The 22,459-nt window shown below is 40.1% G+C and overlaps 1 protein-coding gene across 5 annotated transcripts in view; it reads left to right on the top strand.

The window, feature by feature from the left end:
- Nucleotides 1-22,459, top strand: part of DPY19L3 (dpy-19 like C-mannosyltransferase 3) — a 78,690-nt gene that overhangs the window by 13,879 nt on the left and 42,352 nt on the right. For all 5 annotated transcript variants that reach the window (XM_042920550.1, XM_042920549.1, XM_042920551.1 and 2 more), the window contains exons 4-5: nucleotides 15,214-15,304; nucleotides 21,280-21,401. In XM_042920550.1, coding sequence (XP_042776484.1) covers nucleotides 15,214-15,304; nucleotides 21,280-21,401 — 213 coding nt within the window. The remainder of the gene's footprint in view (nucleotides 1-15,213; nucleotides 15,305-21,279; nucleotides 21,402-22,459) is intronic.

Raw genomic sequence — 22,459 nt, 5'->3', positions numbered from 1 at the left:
TGAGCCACCCAGGTGCCCTTCTAAATTGTCCCTTAAATGCAACCTGCTTTTTTGTTGCCCTTTATTATAAACAAAACAAACTAAAAGGGTTCAACGCCCATGCCTTACTTGCTGTGCTACCCTATGGTGCCCAGCACATCATCAGTGCTGAGTGATAGTGGTCTGTTTGGAGTAGTTCACCTCTACAGGTGAGGGAAGCGGTCTAGGCAGGGGGAGGGGGGATGGGGACAACGGCTGTTGTAAAAGATCTGGGCCAGCACTAGAGCGAGCAGGGGGATGCAGCTTTGGGAGCTGCCTTCAGGCAGAGGACACAGAAGTGCTGGCAAGTGGGGAGCCCATCAGTGTGTTTGTCATGATTTGTGTTTAGTAGACGCTGGAGTGAAAATACACATAACACTGATTCCTTTTAGTTTTTGAACATGTATTGTGTTACTTATTGCAAAAACTATATTGTGACAACAACAAAAAACTTTTAAGTAAAAGACATAACTCAGTTTTCATTACCTCATCAAAAACCAGTTTTCAGTTTTCCCTTCCATTCTGCATCTTACATGTGTATATATTTTACTTATTTATGACTCCAACATAGTTTTCAAAATCAGACTTCTCTGATGTTACATCATATGCTTTTTCCATATGTACATAGGTATACCAACTTCCACAATTATTATGGACATGATTGTTTATATAACTCAAAATTAAAAAAAAAATTATACTCTTAGTTATTTCACTAAGCTCCCCAATTTTGGGGTAGATTGTTCCTGTGTGGGTAAAACCCCTAAAATTGTTTGTTAATCAACTTCTTGTTTTAAAGTGGCCGTGTAAAGATGTCCGTTCCTTCTTTCTTTTGAATTACCTCAAAGCAATAAGGAAAATGAAAAAGAGATGGTTATTTTCCAGCTTTGACAGAACTAAGAGTGGTCTCTGATCTGGAACCATAGTGTATGAGGAAGGGCCGCCTAACCACGTGAAACTCAGAGGAGCATGGAAAGGTAGGGAGAGAGGATTTTGGAGGAAGCCTCCAAAGCTGAGTTCTCCAAGGTTACTGGCATATCCTGAGGGGTGAGACCGAGGTCCGCTGTGGAGAACCACGGGGCCAGATGTGAGCAGTAATGATGGAAGCTTTCCTGGAGACGCCCTGGTATGAAAGAGAAGTAAGCTAGGCAGGCTGAAAGGAGTAATCACAGAGACAAGCCATTTTTGTACAAGTGGAGTTTCAGAAGACCCGGATAAAGAGAGAGAACTTGCGTGTTGCACAGCTCTGAGGCTGCCAATCTTGGTTGGCTAAAATGAGGAAAAGACTAAAGAGCTCACTGTTGTAAACCACGCTGAATCACAAGGAAGATTCTCGCTGGCCTGACTTGTGGCCCTGGCCTGTCCCCCACATGAACTTCCTGCAAGAAGTTGGTTTGGTAAGAACTTGCCACATACAGAAGGGAACTAGCACAGGATCTGTACAATGAACCTGGAAGAAAAAAAGGAAGAGAAGAACCAAGAACAAGTGTTGGTGAAGAGCAGTCACCAGAAAAAATTTATAGCAGGGACATGAAAATTGTGACCAAACAGGTCCCATTAAAAACCAGACACAATAGGGGCGCCTGGGTGGCTCAGTCGGTTGAGCATCCGACTTCGGCTCAGGTCATGATCTCACAGCTCGTGAGTTTGAGCCCCACGTCGGGCTCTGTGCTGACAGCTTGGAGCCTGGAGCCTGCTTCAGATTCTGTGTCTCCCTCTCTCTCTGCCCCAACCCACTCGCATTCTGTCTCTGTCTCTCTCAAAAATAAGTAAACATTTAAAAAAAAAAAAAAACAAATAAACAAAAAGAAAAAAAAACAGACACACCTGGGTAGTTCTGTCAGTCAAGCTCCTGATTCTTGATTTTAGTTCAGGACATGATCTTACCTTCGTGAGATGGAGCCCTTCTGTCAGTGCAGAGCCTGCTTGGGATTCAGTCTCTCTTCCTCTCTCCCTGCCTCTCCCCTGCTGATGCTGTCTCTCTGTCTCTGTCTCTCTCTCTCAAAAATAAACAAATAAAAAATAATAATAAGCATTTGCCACCATAGAAGATGGATTCAAAGCAGGGATGTAAGAAAATCTATACCGTCTAGGAAGACAACAGAAAGAACTGAAACGTGAACTGGCAGAACTTAGGCAAGAAGTAGAATCAAAAGATAAAACCGTAACAATGACGACGGTGTTGGAAGCAACACACAGAAGACTAGACCCTGCAGAAGGCACAGAAAGAGAAATGTTGGACTGATAAAAGTAAACAAAATGAAATGGAATTCGTACAGTTACAGTAGTAGGGAGAAGCTGACAGCTGAGGAAGACAGCAGCAAACACACATAATTTGTGTCCCAAAAGAAAAGAACCAAAACAATGAAACAAGGGAGAATCATGTTTAAAGATATAATTCAAGAAAACTTGAAAAATGAAAGATGAATTGAATCTACAAGTTGAGGGGCATCAGGAAAACTTGGCCTCGACAGATCATCAGCAGGGTATAGTTCTGTGAAATTGGTGGCCTTCAACAGTAAGAAATCCCCAGACATCCAAACAAAAGGGAGACAAGTCAGTCTGGCTTCCAACTTTTCCATGGTGACATTTAATGCTTAAAAGATCTTGAATGATGTCTGCAGAAGACAAGAGAATGTGATTTATATGTTTTAATGCAGTCATTCCATCCTGCATAAAGCACCCAACAAACTGTTTTGATTCTGAGAAATCTATTTTTTTTAACACCTGAAGAAATTGTTAGAGGGAAAACTTTACCTGGCCAAGAGATAAAAGGCAAAACAATGGCAGAAGGCCTATCGGTGAAGTACAAACGTATTTAACTGTAGGACTAGCACCAAATATTTATAGACAAAATATATATGATGTAACAATGTAGTAATACTCAGTGATGTTATAACAATGAAATAGTAGCAATAACAATGTAGTAAAAAGAAGAGGAAGGAAAAGAGAAGGTAGAAGATGGTGGAGGTATCCATTTCTTTATTTTTGATAGCTAGAAGTCAAGTTTCATTTAAAAATGATAAGAAACAGATGTATATAAAAGAAAATGCCAAGAAAATATCAAGTAAAATTGGGCAGGGGAGAAATACAAATTTCATGAGATTGTAATCACTCGTTATAGGAACTCAGTAGATACTATCCATAGAAATAAAGAATTAAGTCATCCTTGAAAGTTACAGTTCTAGAGGTAACTCCTACAATAAAAACATAAACCTTCGAAATTAAAAGACACACACAAGCAGACACAGGCAATATAGTAGAGGATTTGTTCTAAAAACTGTGACAGAAAACGTGTTAACACAAAAATGTCAAAATATTTTTGTATAAATAAATATACGTCTGCTTTACTCACCTGATGAAAACTCTGTGTCACAGAGCAAAATCAGATCACTTACTATATGGATAAGATTCTCCCAGAACAGTTTCTTGGATTAGATCTAAGGTGTAGATAAGAACTTATTGAAATACTGCAAAAAAAGGGAAAGAAAGTCTCAGAAAAATGAGGCAAAGAAAGGCAATTTTTCAGTGATAAAGATGCCGACCACAGATAGGACTATCTATGTGTCAAATAACTTAACAAAATTTATAAAGCAAAAGCTACAGGAAATACAAGAAGTAATAGAGAAACCCATTACTATTGAGTTTTAATTCTTAGTCCATAAAAAAAGCAGGTGGTCAAAAATGAGAATATAGAAGACCTAGAGAAAATAGTAAGATCTAATTTATAAATATCTAATGACAGAATGTATGTTCTTTTTAAATATCCACAGAACATTAACTAAAATATTCATATGTTCAGCCCTAGAGAAAAATCTCAGACCCAGAAATAGTATTTCCTTATCACGTTGTGGTAGTGCATAGAGTTGTCTTATTCTCGGCTTTGGGGATAATGGTCATAGACTCACAGTATGCTCTTTTAATTTATTCATTCATTTAAATGAAAACTGGAGATAACTAATTAAGAAGAAAAAGCTCACTTTCTGGAAATGTAAAAATAACTTTATAAATAATTTTTTGTTCACATTAAAACTGAACTTATAGAAATTATAAACAAAATCTAGAAAATGATGAAAACCATGTTTCTGGATTATGGAATACAGCTAAAGCAGTATTCAGAAGAATTTGTAGCTTTAAATATTGTATTATGAAATAAGAATGAGTAAACAAATGAATTCATTATTCCACTTACGTAGTTGGAAAGTAAACAAAATGTAGCAACAGAAGGAAGGATAAAAATAAAATAAGAAATTGATGAGTTAGAAAGTAGGAAAATAATTAATAAATGAGTGATTATTTGGGGAGTAAAAAATAAGAAGGATGAAGATAGGGTAGGGAGTACAAATACCCAAAATAAATACCAGAAATAATTGCAGAGATGATGAAATGTGGGAGCAGAGAAATAACTATGGAGACCAAGAAATAGAAAGGAGCCACGTGGTCTGTTCTGTTTGATTCCGTGCAAATTAGATGAATGGGTGAAATGGATGCTTTTCTAGGATATAAATTGGCAAAACTAGCCCCAGAAAATATAATTATTTCTGCAGATGTGATAGAGAAGACTTAATAAAGAACTACCCATCCTGCACTCCCCAAAACAGCAGACCCTGTTGATTTTATGGAGGAATTTTACCAAACTCTTACTGAAGAACCAAAATATTCCAGTACTATTTCAGCCATTCTAGAACACCAAAGAGAAAGAAAACTTCTAGATTATTTTTATGAGTCAGGCATAACACACCAAAACTGAGGATCAGAATATAACTACAGTCAATTTTTCTTACTCCCAGCAGTTATATTCTAAAAGTCACTGAACACTGAATTAGAGAATACTAGTCATTGCTCCTGGGGAAATCGCGCGCGCGTGTGTGTGTGTGTGTGTGTGTGTGTGTGTGTGTGCGCGCATGCGTGTACGCGTGCATGTGTGTCACACATAGGTCTTAAATTCTAAGAACTCCCGGTAGATTCTGTTTTCTTCATTTTATAAAAGAGAAAATGAGGTTCAGAGTTGTTAAGTGACTTGCCTAAGGCCGTCCCACTAACAGGTACCAGAGTTGGATAGAAACCCCGTCCACCTGGGCGCAGAGCTTCTGACACTGTGCTGCACTGCCCCTTAGCGCAGTCACCTTCGGATCACTTCTGTATGACAGCTGGAGCAAGAGGCAGAGCACAGTTGGGAACCGTGCGCATGAGGCAACTCAAAGTGTCACCGCTCTACACATGACTGCAAAAGCACAGCGAGTACTTTTTGTCAATCTTGTTGTTACAGATTTTAGTTAGTAGGCAGGTTTGCAAATCAGAAATGTGTGAATGATGAGAATCAACTGTATGTAATGTAAGTAATATAAAAAAACAAAGCTCAGGGACTAATCCCACTTATATATATGTTGAACCAAAAATTCTAAATAATACTAATAAAGAGAATCTGGTTGCATGTTCAAAGTAAAACGCTCCTGGGGCGCCTGGGTGGCTCAGTCGGTTGAGCGTCCAGCTTCAGCTCAGGTCACGATCTCATGGTTCGTGAGTTCGAGCCCCGCGTCGGGCTCTGGGCTGATGGCTCAGAGCCTGGAGCCTGCTTCCGATCCTGTGTCTCCCTCTCTCTCTGCCCCTCCCCCATTCATGCTCTGTCTCTCTCTGTCTCAAAAATAAATAAACATTAAAAAAAAATTAAAAAAAAAAAAAACCCAAAGTAAAACGCTCCATGAAAAAGTCATTTTTCTACCAGGAAACTAAAGGCAATTGCTGAGAAATCTAGTAATACACTTGTTTGTTCTGTTAGTACTTCAAAAGATGCAAGAAATGGTATTTGGAAAAAATATAGTATCATTTTCTTTTAACACACGTAACAAAATAAGAATTGGCCAGATGAGCCCATGACATCAATGGAATAAAACACAAAAACCATGTGATTATCTTAAAAGACATTAAAAAAGTATTTAACAGAATTCAACAACTCTTCATTTTTTTTTTTAATGTTTATTTTTGAAAGAGAGAGAGAGTGAGATGGGGAGGGACAGACAGAGAGGGTGATAGAGAATCCGAAGCAGGCTCCACACTGTCAGCTCAAAGCCCAGCGCAGGGCTTGAACCCACGAACTGCAAGATCATGACCTGAGCCAAAGTCAGATGCTCAACCAACTAAGCCACCCAGGAACCCCTCACCAACTCTTCATAATAAAAAACACTCAACAGACTAGAAATAGAAGGGATCTTTAGCTTCAGAAAGGGCGTCTGCCAAAAATCCAACAGCTAACATCATATTTAATGGTGATAAATCAAAAGTTTTCCCCCTAAGATTAGGAACAAGACAAGAATGTCTGCTCTAGCCATTTCTTTTCAGCACTATACTAGAGGCCCTAATCAGGGAAATCGGGCAAGAAAATGAAACAAAAGACCTCCAAATTGGAAAGGAAGAAGTAAAACTGGCTCTGTAGAAAACATGATCTTCTATATAGAACCCACTAAAAAAAAACTATTAGAACTAATAAATGAGTTTATCCAGGTTGCAGGATACAAGATCAATACACAAAAGCTAATTGTATTTTTATACAGTAGCAATGAGCAAACCAAAATTAAATTAACAAGAGTTTCTTTTACAATAGCAACAAGATAATAAGATACTTAGGAATAAATTGAACAAAAGAAGTATAAAATTTAAACCATGTTCATGAATTGGAAGACAAGATTGTTAAGATAGCAATACGCCCCAAGTTGGTGTACAGATTTGACGGATCCCTCTCAAAATGGGATCTTTTTGCAGAAATTGACAAGCTGACCCTAACATTTATATGGAAACTGAAATGACCCAGAATAGCCAAAGCAGTTTTGAAAAAAAATAAAATAAAGTTAGAAGACTCACAACAATAAGCAAGAAAGTGTGGGACTGGCATTAGGGTAGATGAAATAGCATTGAGAGTCCAGAAATAAACCATTACATTTATGACCAATTGATTTTCAACAAAGATGCCAAGACAATTAAATGAAGAAAGAATAGTCTTTGCAACAAGTGATCTGAGGACAAACGGATATTCATGTGTAAAATAAGGAAATTGGGCCCCTTCCTCATACACACACACACACAGATGAACTCAAAGTGGGTCAGAGACCTAAATGTAACTCTGAAGCTTCTAAGAGCACACTGTACACCCTGTATGTTGGCCAATTTGACAGTAAATTATATTTAAAAAAGTAAAATGCAAAGAAAACATGAATAAGTCATCATGGCTTTGGGTTGGGCTCGGCCATCCTAGATACACCAAAAGCACAAGTGACTAAAGGAAAGGAAAAATAGTTACATTGGACTTCTTCAGCATTAGAAAGTTTTGTGCCCCAAAGCATACAATCAAAACGAAAAGACACCACTCAGGGAGAAAATATTTACAGATCATATGCCTGATAAGGGATCTGAATCTGGAATATAGAGAGAACTATAACAATTCACTAATAAAAACACAGCCCAATTTTTTTTTTATGAAAAAAGGACTTGAATAGACATTTTTCAAAAGATGATATACAAATGGCTAAAAAAGCACATGCAAAAAAGATGCTCAACATCATTAGCCTGTCAGGAAGTTCTACTCAAACCCACAATGGGATAACACTTCACATCCACTGGCAGGGCTGTAATAAGAAGACATGTAGTAACAAATGTTGACAAGGATGTGGAGAAATTGGAATGTTTTACAGTGCTGATTGGAATGTAAAATAATGCAACCACTTTGGTAAGCAGTCTAGCAACCCTCAAACAGGGAAACATAGTTCTCAAATGATCTTAGCCGTCCCATTCCTAAGGAAATACCCAAGAAAAAGGAAAACATACCCACACAAAAACTTGTACATGAATACTCATAGCAGCGTTTTTCATAATGGCCCAAAGAGGAAACAACCTCAGTGTCCACTAAGGGAGGAATGGGTAAGTAAAATGTGGTACATCCATACAGTGGAATATTATTTGGCGATTTTGCAATGAGTGATACATGCCGCAGCATTAGAGGAGCCTCGAAAACATGCCGAACGAATGAAATCAGGCCCAAAGGACCACATGTTGTATCATTTCATTTTACGGACTGTCCTGGAGAAGCCAACCTAAAGAGATAGAAAGTAGATTAGTGTTGCCCAGTGCTACAAAGCATGGGGGATTTGTAGGGTGATGACTCCGAGTGGTGATTCTTTTTAGGGGTAATGAAATGGTCTAACATTGATTGTAGTGATGCACGTATAACTTTGTGAGTACAGTAAAAGCCATTGAATTGTACACTTTAAATGGGTGAATGGTATGGTATGTGAATTCTGTCTCGGTAAAACTTAAAAAATAGATGCATCCTTTTTTTTTAATATAGCATGAATACATTTCAGACCAGATGCTAAGACCTTCCCCATTAGGGAAACACTAGAACAGTGCTAGCTATCTAACAGAACTTTCTGTGATGATGAAAAGTTCTTCATGCTGTATTACTAATACTCTAGCCGTTAGCCATTTGTGTTCAAAAACTGAGAAACTGAATTTTTAGTTTTAATTAAATTTAAGTAGGCACATGTGGCTAGAGGCGTATCCCAAGCCAAAGCTGTCTGTTAGTACTATTGTTTAACATTGCTTTGGAGGTACCAGCAATATAAACAGGAGAAGTAAAAAGTATAAAAATTGGGAAGGAGGAGGTAAAATTACTTGTAGGTCATGTCATTATATACCTGGAAACCACAAGAGAATCTGAAAAATTATTACAAGCAAGAAGAAAACTCAGTAGCAGGGACTAAATACACATTTAAATATACAGAAACCAAAATATTTTATTTTAAAACTTGTCAGATTTTTTTTAAAAAAATTTTAATGCTTTTATTTATTCTTGAGACAGAGACAGAGCATGAGCATGGAAGGGGCAGAGAGAGAGGGAGACAGAATCCAAAGCAGGCTGTGGGCTCTGAGCTGTCCGCATAGAGCCTGACGTGGGGCTCGAACTCATGGACCGTGAGATCAAGACCTGAGCTGAAGTCGGATGCTCAACCGACTGAGCCACCCAGGTGCCCCCAAATTTGTCAGTTTTTAAAAGTGCTGCCTGGCAGTCCTGTTACACTTCCTTTGTCCATTAACCCCCCAGCTCTCCTAGACGACCGTTCTAACCTGTTGTTCCCTGCTTTTCCCCCCAGACCTTCCCCAGGGTTACATTGCTTCCTGTTTCACTGTGGAGGGGAACCCACTGCCCTCCTGCGTCCTCTGGCTGGGGTTCTGTCAGGTGAACTGACAAAAGACAGATTAACAAGAGAAAAGCGTACAAATTTACTTCAGACAAGTTTTACGTGACACTAGAACCTTCATAAGGAAATGAAGACGTGAAGAAATGGTTAAACCTGAGCATTTTAATACTAGATTTGACAAAGAGTAGAACGTGGAAAATATCATAGGAAGAAAAGGGGCTGAACTTAGTTAGCAAAGCCTGTTTGTTCAGATTCCTCTCCATGCCCCTCCACCTTCGGAGATAAGGATTTCTTTTCCTCCGGGTAGAGGGAGTGCACCTTTCACAAGACAGTCTTAGGACCTGCTTCAGGGGACCAGGGAGAGGCAGAGAGCCTTCCTGCACCTGCCATTTGTCACATTCCTTCAGCTTAAGATACTCAGTGAGTCAAGGTGCCGTATTTGGAGGTAGCATTTCAGGAACCCTGTCGACTGAGGAAGGAGAAGCAAGCTGAAGAGACCTCCCACGTGCTTCAGCCCCACATCTGCCTGGATCTGTGCCCGTGTGCACCGACTTGTCACCCTGTGGGTGGCATCTGCTCCCCTGCCTTCGGCCAAGTTACATCCCTCTGGCAGTTGAGTCTCTCCTGCCTTCTCCCGTCCTGGGGTCGGGAAGGCTCTTCTGTCCCCATCTTCTCTTTCAGCTACTGTCCGTTGCTCTGCTCACCTTAACACCCAAACACACCCAGAAAGTGTGCAGTCCCACAGTCTCTATTCCTCTCTTCTTAATCTCTATCTTGAGCCCACCCCAGGCAGGCTGCAGCCATGGCACTGCTCTCTAAAAGTTCCTGTCCAGTTTAGTGGTCATGTCTCAGTCCTCATTTTTCCTGGACTCCAGGACGCATGTTCTCCTGGATTTACTCCTCCCTCTCCAGGTGGTTCTTTGGCTCCTTCACAGGCTACCCCTCAGCCTTCTGACCTCTTGTTGGCAGAGAATCCAGGACTTAGCTCTGTACTTTTCGGTCCATTTGTCATTTCTAAGAACAATCTTACCTATAGCTTTAAATACCATCTCTACGCTCATGGCCCCCGAATGTCTGTCCCCTGCTCATACCTTCCCCTGAACTCCAGACTTGTATATACAGCCGCCTGCTTGACCACCTGAGCTGGGATGTCCAACAGGCATTTCGAACTTAACAAGTCCACATCAAACGCCTGACTGTACCTGCCCTCAGGGATTTCTCCTGATACCTCTTCTCTGTACATTGCAGCTTCGTCCTCCGGTGGCTCGGGGCTCCTGCCCTTGAACAGTCCTGGTTCTCTCAAGTGCCCTGTCCGTTTCCCTTTAACAATGTGTAGAATGTGATCACCTCTCACAACCCATATCCCCACCGGGATTATTACAGCAGCTCAGAGCCCTTCACAGTCCAGCTCAGCAGGTCTGAAACCACACTCCTGACCTCCCTCACCTCCCCACACACACACCTAGCTCAGAGTACAAGCCTGGAGTCCTAGTTAGCTAGCAGGACAGGGTGTCCAACCCCATGTTATTTCACACCACTCTACCGTACCGCCCCCGACCTTCCTTGCTCCCTCCACCTCAAACCACGCTGCCTTCCTCATTGTTCTTCAAGGTGTACATGAGCTGTCCTGTGCGACCCACAGGCTCTCCTCCACATGGCTCACTGCCCCGCCTCTTCAGATCTCTGTTCAGTAGTCACTTCATCGGTGCGGCCTTCCCCACCCAACTGCAAGATCACAACACCCAACCCCTCGCCATCCCCCTACTCTGCTTTTTATATTTTACACATTTATTTGTTCTCCCTCTGTTCTAGATTATAAATTCCATGAAGACAAAGATTTGCATCTCCTTTGTTCCCTGCTGAATCTCAGCAAGAGAACGCTTGTCACTTTTTGGTCAGTAGCTGTTTGTTGAATGAATGAATGAATGAGGAAGATAGAGGAAAAAGAGACCAATTAGAAACCCAGAATCCAGTGGGAGCTGGTTTAATAGTTCAGACAGGGGCACCTGGGTGGCCCTGTCAGTTGGGCGTTCGACTCTTGATTTCAGCTCAGGTCATGATCTCATTGTTCGTGGGAAGGAACCCCACATCAGGCTCTGTGCTGACAGCACAGAGCCTGCTTGGGATTCTCTCCCTTCCTCTTTCTCTGACTCTCTCCCTCGTGTGCGTGCTCGCTCTTTCTCTCTTAAAATAAACATTTTAAAAAAATAGTGCAGGCCAAAAGCTCTTCATCCCTTCTAATTGATACCTTTCCTTCAATAATCATTTTCTTTACAAAAATGCATTATTCTTTCTCATTGAAACCTAAACCCCTTGGGGTCGAGGACTAAAGTTTTATACCTTTGTTTCCCCAGCAAAGAAATGTTCAGTGATAAGGAAAAATAATTCTCATTTAGCTAAAAAAACACTCATGTCACTCAATTTTTACCAGTTTTTTTCAGTCTTTTCTTATGCTAATATTTTCCACTGTTATTCTCATATTCGTTTGATGTTACGGAATTTGCATATCTTCCCACTGAATACTCTCACTCAGCAAGGACTCTCTAGAATACGTAGAGTTAACTAGCCAAGTTGTAAGTCCAGGGGTACCAAGAGTGGTGGATGCTTCTGTGTGAGCCCGGTGGGTGCCGGGGGTGCGGGGGGTGTGCTGTCAGCAGTAGCCCAGCCTGTCCCCAGCCTGCCCCCACACGAAGCTCTCAGCCCTAGGGCAAGATCATTCCATTCTGACAGACGGACAGGGGGCTCACCAGACAATGAACAGAGTACATGCCTTAAGAATGTCTGCTAAGGGCATGGTTCCCAGTACGAAACTTCAAGAACAGCTGTCTTATCGTGAGCTACTGTTTCTTGGTGAGATGATTTGTTACCTGCTCCTGAAACAGACTGCATTTGTAAAGTTAGTCTTTCCGTGGCTTCCCCACCACCAGCAGCCTACTCAGTTTGGACACAGTTTTTGTAAACAAAAGTTATTTACATGAAGAGTCTTAAAAACTAACGCGAGGTTTCCTTTGGCAGATGTGGTGTCATTTGCCTAAAAGGCGCTGTTACATTTTGTGTGTTTCTAGGGGACCCAAATCACTCCCTGTGAGCAGTCATTGTTTTAATGCTTTTTCCTTTTAGTATTTTTGTCAAATTACTATATAAACTACTATTAAATGGTTTTCGTTGTACAGCTCCTTAAAAATAACACCGCTTTTGTCTGTTTCTTTCTGTCATTATCTCCAGAAGAAATGTTTTCATTCTCCCGACATCACGTTCCCTGTGGAACTGATGGAAATGAACATATGAAGTATTTGTTCATGTTGCATTCTTTAGAGGGTAACTTGTATTGGTGTACATTTTCATTGGCACAATCCACCAGGCAAAGTGTAAATTGCTGTAAAACTGGAAAAGTGTTTGAATGAGTAAAGCAGATGTTCTCTTAGCATGAAGCAGATGTAAAGCTTGCAAGTGTCTGTCTCATGAAGTATAGCATTTGGTTCCATACAGCTGGTGCCAAGATTACCAATTAATCATGTGTGAATGCTTTTTTACTAATAAGGCCCCCCTCTGTTCCTTACGCTTTCTGGGTATATTAAAGAGAGGGGTGGGGCACAAAAGCTTTCTACCTTTGTACCTGGAGTGGTGGGTTTTTTCTGTTTTTCCATCTTTATGAAGTCACTCTTCCTGTATTCTTGAGCCATGTTGGATATGAAGCCCCCTTCATGTGAGTGATTGATCTGGCTCTCCAGTTTGATTTGGGGATGTAGGTTTGACGTTAAGAGTATTCCATTGAAGACAGCCGTGCTTTGAACACTGAAAGGCAGCTGGAGAGAAGAAACCGAATGTAATTAAACTTTGTGGGTTTTTTCCCTGATATGCATGAACAAAAGCTAACATTTGCTCAGTTAACATCAGTTCACAGCCTCTATGGCTACTTGACCTTGTAGGAGTGTGAACATTGTAGAAACAGGCGATACCAGTTTAGTTTTATGTTATGAAAAGCAATAGAGCAGTTTTTCTCAAAAATTAAAGATGAACAGATTAACATGACTGCTAAGAATCGCCTTTACTGCTGTGAAAGATAACAACACAAATCAGTGGCAAATGCAGAAGCTAAAAGAGCTCCATCACATATTGTCCTTTTTATAAAGCGAGGGTGCCAATGAAAGTGAATTTCAGAACCCGCCTGGTCCTTGTTTTCCATGTTTGATTTCCCCAAGATAAATTTGTTTTCTACAGAAGGAAGCCCAGTAAATAAGGTTTGCTACTCGACCCTCCTCTTGTTTTTTATTTTTTTATTTTTTTTAATGTTTATTTATTTTTGAGAGAGAGACAGCATGAGTGGGGGGAGGGGTGGGAAGAGAGGGAGACACAGAATTCGAAGCAGGCTCCAGGCTCTGAGCTGTCAGCACACAGCCTGACGTGGGGCTCGTACTACCGCGAGATCATGACCTGAGCCGAAGTCAGACGCTCAACCGACTGAGCCACCCAGGAGCCCCTCCTCTTGTTTTTTTAAAGAAGGGTTAACAATGATAAAACATAAGTTTGTTTCTGAAGGTCAATAATTGGACATTTATACTCGGATAACATTTATACTCGGATAATTGATTAATTTATTCATGAATCAATTTGTATATTTTTTAAGGATAGGAGAAATATTTAAAGGGTAGAAGGAGTACATTCAATAATTTCAGGTCTGAAGATAAATAGCTTGGGTGGCTCTTTTCATGAGATGTTTATTATGATTTGAAAAATAGAGATAGGGGAAAACAAAGATGTATTAGAAGCAGCTTATCCTCTAGAACACACCATGTTTCGTGTTTATCATCCTCCCCCAATAAAATTGGGTTTGTGGAATAGGGATCTGTTGCGGTAGGAAGCACATAGATGGAAATACATTTCAGACAGTGTGTGCCAGATTCCAGGACCTGGTTCTTTGAACATTGGTGTAAGAGAATCTATAATGACATAAGTTATAATTTTCATTCACGTACACTGTTTTTTACATATATGAACTACAGTATCTAAGAATAGTAATATGACTAGTCCAATGTCTTCCCCATCCTCCTTACCAGTTGCCTCCGTATTTTGTTAATTTAAATTTTAAATTTCTTGATGGCACCTTACAACCAAATTGACTAATAGGTATCACTTTAAATTTTCAGTTTTACAAAACTGAATATTTCTTGTATCTGTTTCCCTACAAGAGTGTCTTTCCACCAAGGTTATATTTGTCAAACTGAAATTCACATGTAAAAGGTCTGCCTCATTTCACTAAGAGTACCTTATGTTCTTAGAATAAAAAGAAAATTATTAATCTTATGTAATACTGTTAGTTTTTAGGTAGGTGTGTAACGCAATTATAGTTCTTTTCACTTGGGAGATTTTTTTATACTGTCCCTATTTTGATTCTAATATTACATAAGAATTGGTGGTATGGTTTTGTTTTGTTTTTTTTAAGTTTTAATTTGTGTGAAATAAAAGAAAAACCTTAACTCTGAAACATCAATGCAGATGGAATCCGTTGTCTCCATGTTTTAAAATGGTTTGCTATGGGGGTGCCTGGGTGGCTCCGTCGGTTAAGCATCTGACTTCAGCTCAGGTGGTGGTCTCACGGTTTGTGAGTTCAAGCCCCGCGTGGGGCTCTGTGCTAACAGCTCAGAGCCTGGAGCCTGCTTCAGATTCTGAGTCTCCCTCTCTCTCTGCCCCTCCGCCACTTGTCCTCTGTCTCTGAAAAATAAATAAATGTTAAAAAAAAAAATTTAATGGTTTGTTATGGAAAATTTAAACATCTACAAAGGCAGAGAGAATTGTATAATAAACTCCTGTAATACATGCCCAGCTTCAACAATCATCAGCCTTCTATTGTTCTTGTTTGCCCAAATTTCTTAAGATTATATTTTGAGAGGTTTTGTGTGTTTGTTTTCCTTTTAAGTTGTAGTTCTGGATCCCGTTTCTACAGTGACAGTAGATTTAAAAAAACAAACTAGGTCATGTAAACCCAGTAGACCTCACTTTATTTCAGGAAGTGGAGCGAGAGATCTCATTCAGAACAGAATGTGGACTGTATTACTCCTACTACAAGCAAATGCTGCAGGCTCCGACCCTCATGCAAGGTAATTATAGCTGATGACTTTAGTGGGATCTGCTTCACCCCTTCCGCTATTTCCGCCAAACATACTTTTGCACTAAAGCATTTAGAATGCTTTATAGAACTTGGGTAGCTTTTCTGTGAACTTGTGTAGTTTTTCCCTGCCAACATCATCAGTGTTTGGCTCTGGAAGCAGTTATATGATACTTAATGTAACTCTCCTCTCCTCAGCTCTACTCCATCTCTGAATTCATCTGTTTCTGATTTCCTGGTTTTGCTGCTGGTTTTTCTCCTGATCATTTTGGAAAAAGTCTTCGCAGGTGAAGGAGTAGTGTCTAAAAACAGGAAGCGTTTTGGTAATACAAACAAAAATTACAGTTGTCCTTGTCCCCAATGTTCCCATTCAGCCCCTTACCTTGCAGTTGCCATTTTCCCACATTTTCACTGTTTGTAAGTGGTTTAGAGCCCGTACCCGTTACCTTTACTCCATCTAATAGGACCCCAAAGAGGATCTCTCCTGCTTAATCTATGTTTGATATGCTCCACCTGACAGAGACATTTGCTAGGTTTTACTTGGATTCAGATACATTTTTGGCAAGAATTCTTCACAGGTGATGTTTTGTACTTCTCCTAATTTTATTACAGTGGGAGACATGAAATGTTATCTTTCTTTTTGTGCCATAAATATAACCAGTTGGTTCCTATGCAATAAGGCTAATTACCCATCAGCCTTTCACTGAGTGGTTTTAGCAGCCACTGATGCTCACTGCCTATACCCACATTTCAGTAGTTAACAAAAGTGACATTCTGCATTCCTCTTGTATTTGTTAGCTGGAACTCTGTCACTTAAGAAACCTCTTCCTCATCAACTATTTGGTGACCCTGACGTACGGTTTATACAAAAAGGCAGGCTAAGTGCTGATTTTCTTTCCCCATACAGTTGATCTTCGTTATTCATAGAGTCCATATTTCCATACTCACTCACTAACACGTATTTGTGACCCCAGAATCAGTATTTGTGGTGCTTTTGCAGTCATTCGCAGGCTTGTGCAGAGCAGCCAAAAATTTTTATCACCTGACGGGCACGTTCCCAGCTGAGGTCCAACAAGGCGGAGCCCTGCTGTTGTGTTCAGCTCTCATACTATAGCGTCCTGTTCACAGTCCACCTGGGGCCTTGTTTTTTGCATTTTTGTGCTTTTTGTTGGTGATTTTGTGGTTTAAAACGGCCCCCAGCGTAGTGCTAAATCACTGTCTGGAGTTCCTGAGTGCAAGCAGGCTGTGAAGAAGGCACACCGAGAAAACACGTTTGTCAGATAAGCTTTGTTCAGTTATGAGTTAGATACTGTTGGCCATGTGTTCAATGTTAATGAATTGCTAGTATACGTTAAAAGAAGACGTCTTTAAACAGAAACACGTAAATCAAGGTGATATGTCGATCACTTGATGACCAGAGGCTCATAAGAACATAACCCTGTATTTCCTACAGGGCTCAGTATTGCTAATTCAGTTTTCACTGCAACTTAATAGAATGTGACTACTGAGAAAAATGAGTCAGTGAGTTCTCAAAGTTGTGATTTGCTTCTCTAGCATCCTCTAAAGTGGTGGTTCTTATGGAGGGTCAGTTGTGTCCCTAGGAGACATCTGAAATGTGCAGATACATTTTTGGTTGTGACAGCTGGGGTAGATTGAGATCGTGCTACTGGAATGGACGGAACTGCGACAGATATTGCTAAACATCCTACAATGTCCCTAGAACAAAGAATTATCAGGCCCCAACTGTCAAAATACCAATAGTGTTAAAGTTCAGAGTTGCTCTTAAAGGTAAATATGAGTATTTTCTATCACCACAAACTCATTGGTTCCTCCGTTTCATTTCGTCTAAGTCATTTGTTAAGATCTTCCTTCTAGAAAATTCCAAACATATAAAAGGGTAGAGAGACTCCTCTGATGGATTCCCACCTGTCTGTCATCAGCTACCACAGTTACCAACTCACGACCAATCTTGTCTCCTCTCTACCCGCCATCTTCAGGCTGGATTATTTTGGAAAAACCCCAAGACGTCATATTCCGCATTTGTAAATATATCAGTATATTTCTTTAAAGGGTGGCAACCCCTTTCATAAGTATTACCATGTTACCATTATCACACTTAAACAATTGGGAAATTTCTTACTATCAAATACCCAGTGTTCTCATTTTCCTGATTGTCTTGCAGATTTTTAATACAGTTTTCGAGATCCAAATAAAGTCCACACATTGCAGTCATTTGCTCTGTCTCCTTGTTTCCTTTAATCTGTAGGTTTCTTTCCATCTTTTTTTCTTGTAATTTTTTGTTGAAACCCCAGATTCATTTGTCTGATAGTTTTTCACTTTCTGGATATTGCAGGAGCCCCGTGGTGTCATTTCATGATTCTCTGTTGCCTGTATCTCCTATGAATTGGTAGTTGGGTCTGGAGGCGTGCTCAGGTCCAGGTTCTGTCAAACACGTGGTGCCCACTTCCGCATCGGGGACATAATGTGCACCATCTCTTTTAGGGTTTAGACTGATCCAATGCTAAGTTCTCATTTAGCCTTTCCTCTGATGGGTTAGCACCATTCGTGACCATTACCTAAAGCTGTTAACTTCATAAGGACAGTAATATTTGAATTCTATATTTCCTTCCATCATTATCAGATGGAATTCATCTCTAGAGAACAATGAATTCTCATCAACTGTTTGGTAACTCAGAATTTCAGTTCCTAAAGAAAAGGTTGGATTGCTCCTTTCCCTGTGTTTTAGAATGAGTTGCCCTCTTGCATCCGCTAAAGGTTTTGCTTTTTATATATCATCAGAAAGCATGGGTTTTTAACATCTTTGATGTGTTTCGATCTTTTGCATTATTCTTCTTATTGAAATTGTCCAATCTTTGGTCAGCGGGATGCCCTTCAGATTGGCTGCTGTCTTTTTGACAACATTCCAGGAGTCGTTGAAAACTCCCTCGCTTTTTGGCATGACAAGATATTTCTTATCCACTCGTGTATCTCCACCCTGACCTAGGATCCACCATTTCTCCAAGGAACTCAGTTCTCTTTAGTGGCTATTTAGAGCCCACAGTTTGGATCGATGGTAGGGATACTTTTTACTACTAGATTGGTCCTTGTTTCCAGTCCTTTTTAGTGAGAAGAGGCAGGAGATGTGAATTTTTTTTCCTAGAAGAAAATAGGAATATAGTTATTTTCAGTTCAAAGTTAGTATAACAGGGTTTTTACTTTTTTTGATTTTATATTTGTATCTCTTTCTCCTTAAGTTGAAAATTTTGGTTTTTTACAATATTAGCATTATCATTTAGCTGTTGTGTACAACTGTGCATATACACGCAGTGTGTATACACACACACACACACACAACAATACTTTCAGTGCAGCAGTAATTATGTTGCTTCTAATATGATTACCTGAAAACAATTCAGGCTGTCTTTGTAGTTCTTTTTGTCCTTAAGATAAAACCAACTACGTGTGTATGTCTATGTGTGTGTATATGTATATATATATATATATATATATATATATATATATATATATATATAATTTTTTTTTCACGTTCCTCTGTCATTGGAAAGAGTTCTTTCTGTGTGACCAAGCCACCAACTTAATAGGTTTGTTTTATATTTCTTTTGTTTTTTCCAGGATTGTTTTGTAAAAAAATTTTATTTTGGTTTTTTATACTTCTAAAAAAAGTTTATTTTACATGGTTCCAAAGTCAAACAGTAAAACAGGAAGCATTCAGGGAGGTGTCCTTCCCCCCCTGCCCCTTCCATCTTATTTCCTTCTACACTCTTTAAGTAACCATTTTTTTTTAGATTTTGTTTTATTCTTCTACTATCAGTATTTTTCCCCTAGTCTCAGTATTTTTAATATAAACAAATACTTTATATATTCATATATCTCCTTTATTGCTGTATACACTGTTCTCCTTTTTTTGCTTTTTCATTTGTCAAAAATCTTGATCACGCTATAATATAACATGAAGATACTCCTAATTCTTTTTGTAATTGCATAGTACTCCGTTTGTGTGGATAACCATAGTTTATTCAGGTAGCTTTCTTGTCTTCATCTGCTCAGGCTGCCATAACAAAATACCATGGACTGGGTGGCTTAAAAAAACTAATTTAGCTTCCTAGAGTTCTGGAAGCAGGAAGTCTGAGGTTAGAGTTCCAATCCTGGTTCTGGTGAAGAGTCTCTTCTTGGCTTGCAGCTAGCCACCTGTCGCTGCACCCTCACGTGGAAGACAGAGAGCCAGCTCTGGTGTCTCTTCCCACAAGGTCACTAGTCCCGTCACGAGGGCCCCACTGTCATGACCTTGTCTAACCCTAATTACCTCCCAAAGGCCACACTTGCAAATACCATCACGTTAGGGGTTAGGGCTTCAGCTTATGAGTTCTGGTGGGACACAGACACTCAGTCTGTAGCACACCTCTGTTAGTCTGGCAAGACTGCCATAACAGACCAGGTGGCTTAAACAACACAAATTGATTTTCTCTCAGGTCTGAAGGCTGAAGTCCAAGATCAAGGTACTGCCAGGGTTGGTTTCTGGTAAAGCCTCTCTTCCTGGCTTGTAGATGGCCACCTTCTTGCCATGTCCTCACTTGGCCTTTCCCCTGTATGTGTGCACAGAGAAAGCAAAAGAGCTCTCTCTTGTCTGTTCCTCTTCTGAGGACACCAGTCCTATCATATTATGGCCCTATCCTTATGACGTCTCTTAACCTTCATTACCTCCTTATAGACCCTATCCAAATACGCATTGGGTTTGGGCCTTAATACAGAAATTTGGAGGGATACAGTTCAGTCCAGAACACCTCCTGCTGATGGACATCTGGTTGCTTCTGATCTTTTACTTTTAAAGAGGGCACTGCAGGAATGATCTGAGGCCTGTGTTCTTTTGTGTTTTTGCCAGTCTGTCTTTAGGACTGATTTCTAGGCCAGATCAAAAGGTAAATGCACATGTAATTTTGCTTGGTGGTGCTAAAATTGTTTTCCCGACTGTAGTGTATGAGAGACCTTACTTCCTTAGAACCACACTGAGTATGTCGTCAGACTTCTTTTTTTAAGTTTTTTTTTTTGAGAAAGAGCGTGCCGGGGAGGGGGAGAGAGAGCCGGAGAGAGAGAATCCCAAACAGGACCCAGTGCAGGGCTCCATCTCACGAATCATGAGATCAGGACCTGAGCCGAGATCAAGAGTCAGACGCTTAAAATGACTGAGCCACCCAGGTGCCCCTGTTGTCAGACTGAATTTTTTTTCCAAGCTGATAGGTGAGAAATGGTATCTCAGTGTAGTGTTAATTTGCACTTACAGTAGGAGCAAGGTTGAGCGTCTTTTCATATGTGTAAGGACTATATGCATATTTTCTTCTATGAACTATCTCTTCATGCCTTCTATTAATTACTCAGCTTGGTTGCAGTGGTATATGACCTCGATATAGCCATAGAATTCTGCAACAACAGGTTTATCTCTTGCTTTTATTATCCAGCCCCCGTTTGGAACCTGCTGTTGTCATGACAGAGGGAAATAGCCACACTGCTGGTGGAAACATGCATCATCTTTTATTAAAAGATGTCACATCCTCTCACATGCCATTGGTCAGAGCAAGTCAAATGGCCAAACCTATCCCAGGGAAGCGGGGGAGGCTACTTACACCCCCAAAAGAGGTATTGTAGGCCTCATGGCAGGAGGACAGAGCAGGGATATAAAATCCTCTTGCCTACATTATTATAAAAGAACATAGGAGCTTTTCTTTTTCATTGTATGCACGAGAATTATAATTTACCTATGTTTGTGTAAACACGTAAACGTCCATCTAATATACAGTAAGCTCTTTGAGGGTGGGACTGTGTTTTTTGCTTACTATTATATCCCCAATGCCTAGCACATTCTCTGGCACACACTAAAGAATCTATGGATGGTTTTAAATGAATGAATAATTTATAATTATTTTTTCCTGATCTTTCAAATATCAACCTTAGGTTTTCATGGCTTAATATATGATAACAAAACTGAGTCTATGAGGACAATTAACCTTCTTCAACGAATGAATATTTACCAAGAAGTTTTTCTCAGTATTTTATATAGAGTTCTACCCATACAGGTATGTTATGTTCTGTGACACTGAATTGTTAATATCACATGAAAGTCAAAATCTGCTATCTTAAGTTGAAACGTTCACATATGTTATTCTGATCTTCAGCTGGCTTGGTAAAAAAGCAACAGTATCCCAATGTTCTCCAGATATGTTGTGAACTTTGCTTTTTACTTGTTTTTATAAGGTATTTTTTACATAGATACTTCCTGGCTTATCATATATGTGTGCAGTCTAGAGACTGGTACATACTTTCATTTAGAAACATGTAATCAGTCACTCCTCAGTTATCCTTGAAATTTAAAAACTGGAAATTAGCAAATCACAATGACCGCTTCGTGTGAATAAGGCAATCCTGGGCAAAGGTAGACGTACAGTTTGTCTAAAGAAAGAAGCCAGAGGGGCGCCTGGGTGGCTCAGTCGGTTAAGTGGCCGACTTCGGCTCAGGTCATGATCTCACGGTCCATGAGTTCAAGCCCCGCGTCGGGCTCTGTGCTGAAAGCTCAGAGCCTAGAGCCCGTTTCGGATTGTGTGTCTCCCTCTCTCTCTGACCCTCCCCTGCTCATGCTCTATCTCTCTCTGTCTCAAAAATAAATAAACGTTAAAAAAAAAAAAAAAAAAAAAGAATGAAGCCAGAGCCCTCAAGGGCTCCTTTCCCTCTTCTACTCTGCTGGGGGGATGAAAGTCTGCCTGCCAACACACTTTTGCACAAAAAGGACTGATGATGTATGTTTATTGCTTGTAATTAACAGCAAGATTCCAAATATTACATTTCCAGTGTCATATATTTTTCCAATTTTTTTTTTAAGTAGGCTCCACGTCCAATTTAGGGCTTAAATTTGTGACCCTGAGATTAAGAGTCAACATGCTCTGGGGCATCTGGGCGGGTCAGTCAGTTAAGTGGCCAGCTCTTGCTTTTGGCTCAGGTCATGATCTCACGGTTCATGAGATTGAGCCCCACGTCAGGCTCCAATGCTGACATCACAGAGCCTGCTTGGGATATTTTCTCTCCCTCTCTCTCTCTCTCTCTCTCTTTCTCTATTCTCTCAAATAAATAAATAAATAAA

Source organism: Panthera leo, chromosome E2, assembly GCF_018350215.1.
Source record: "Panthera leo isolate Ple1 chromosome E2, P.leo_Ple1_pat1.1, whole genome shotgun sequence".
In the NCBI taxonomy this organism is placed as follows: domain Eukaryota; kingdom Metazoa; phylum Chordata; class Mammalia; order Carnivora; family Felidae; genus Panthera; species Panthera leo.
This window is presented reverse-complemented; position numbering and strand designations above follow the sequence as displayed.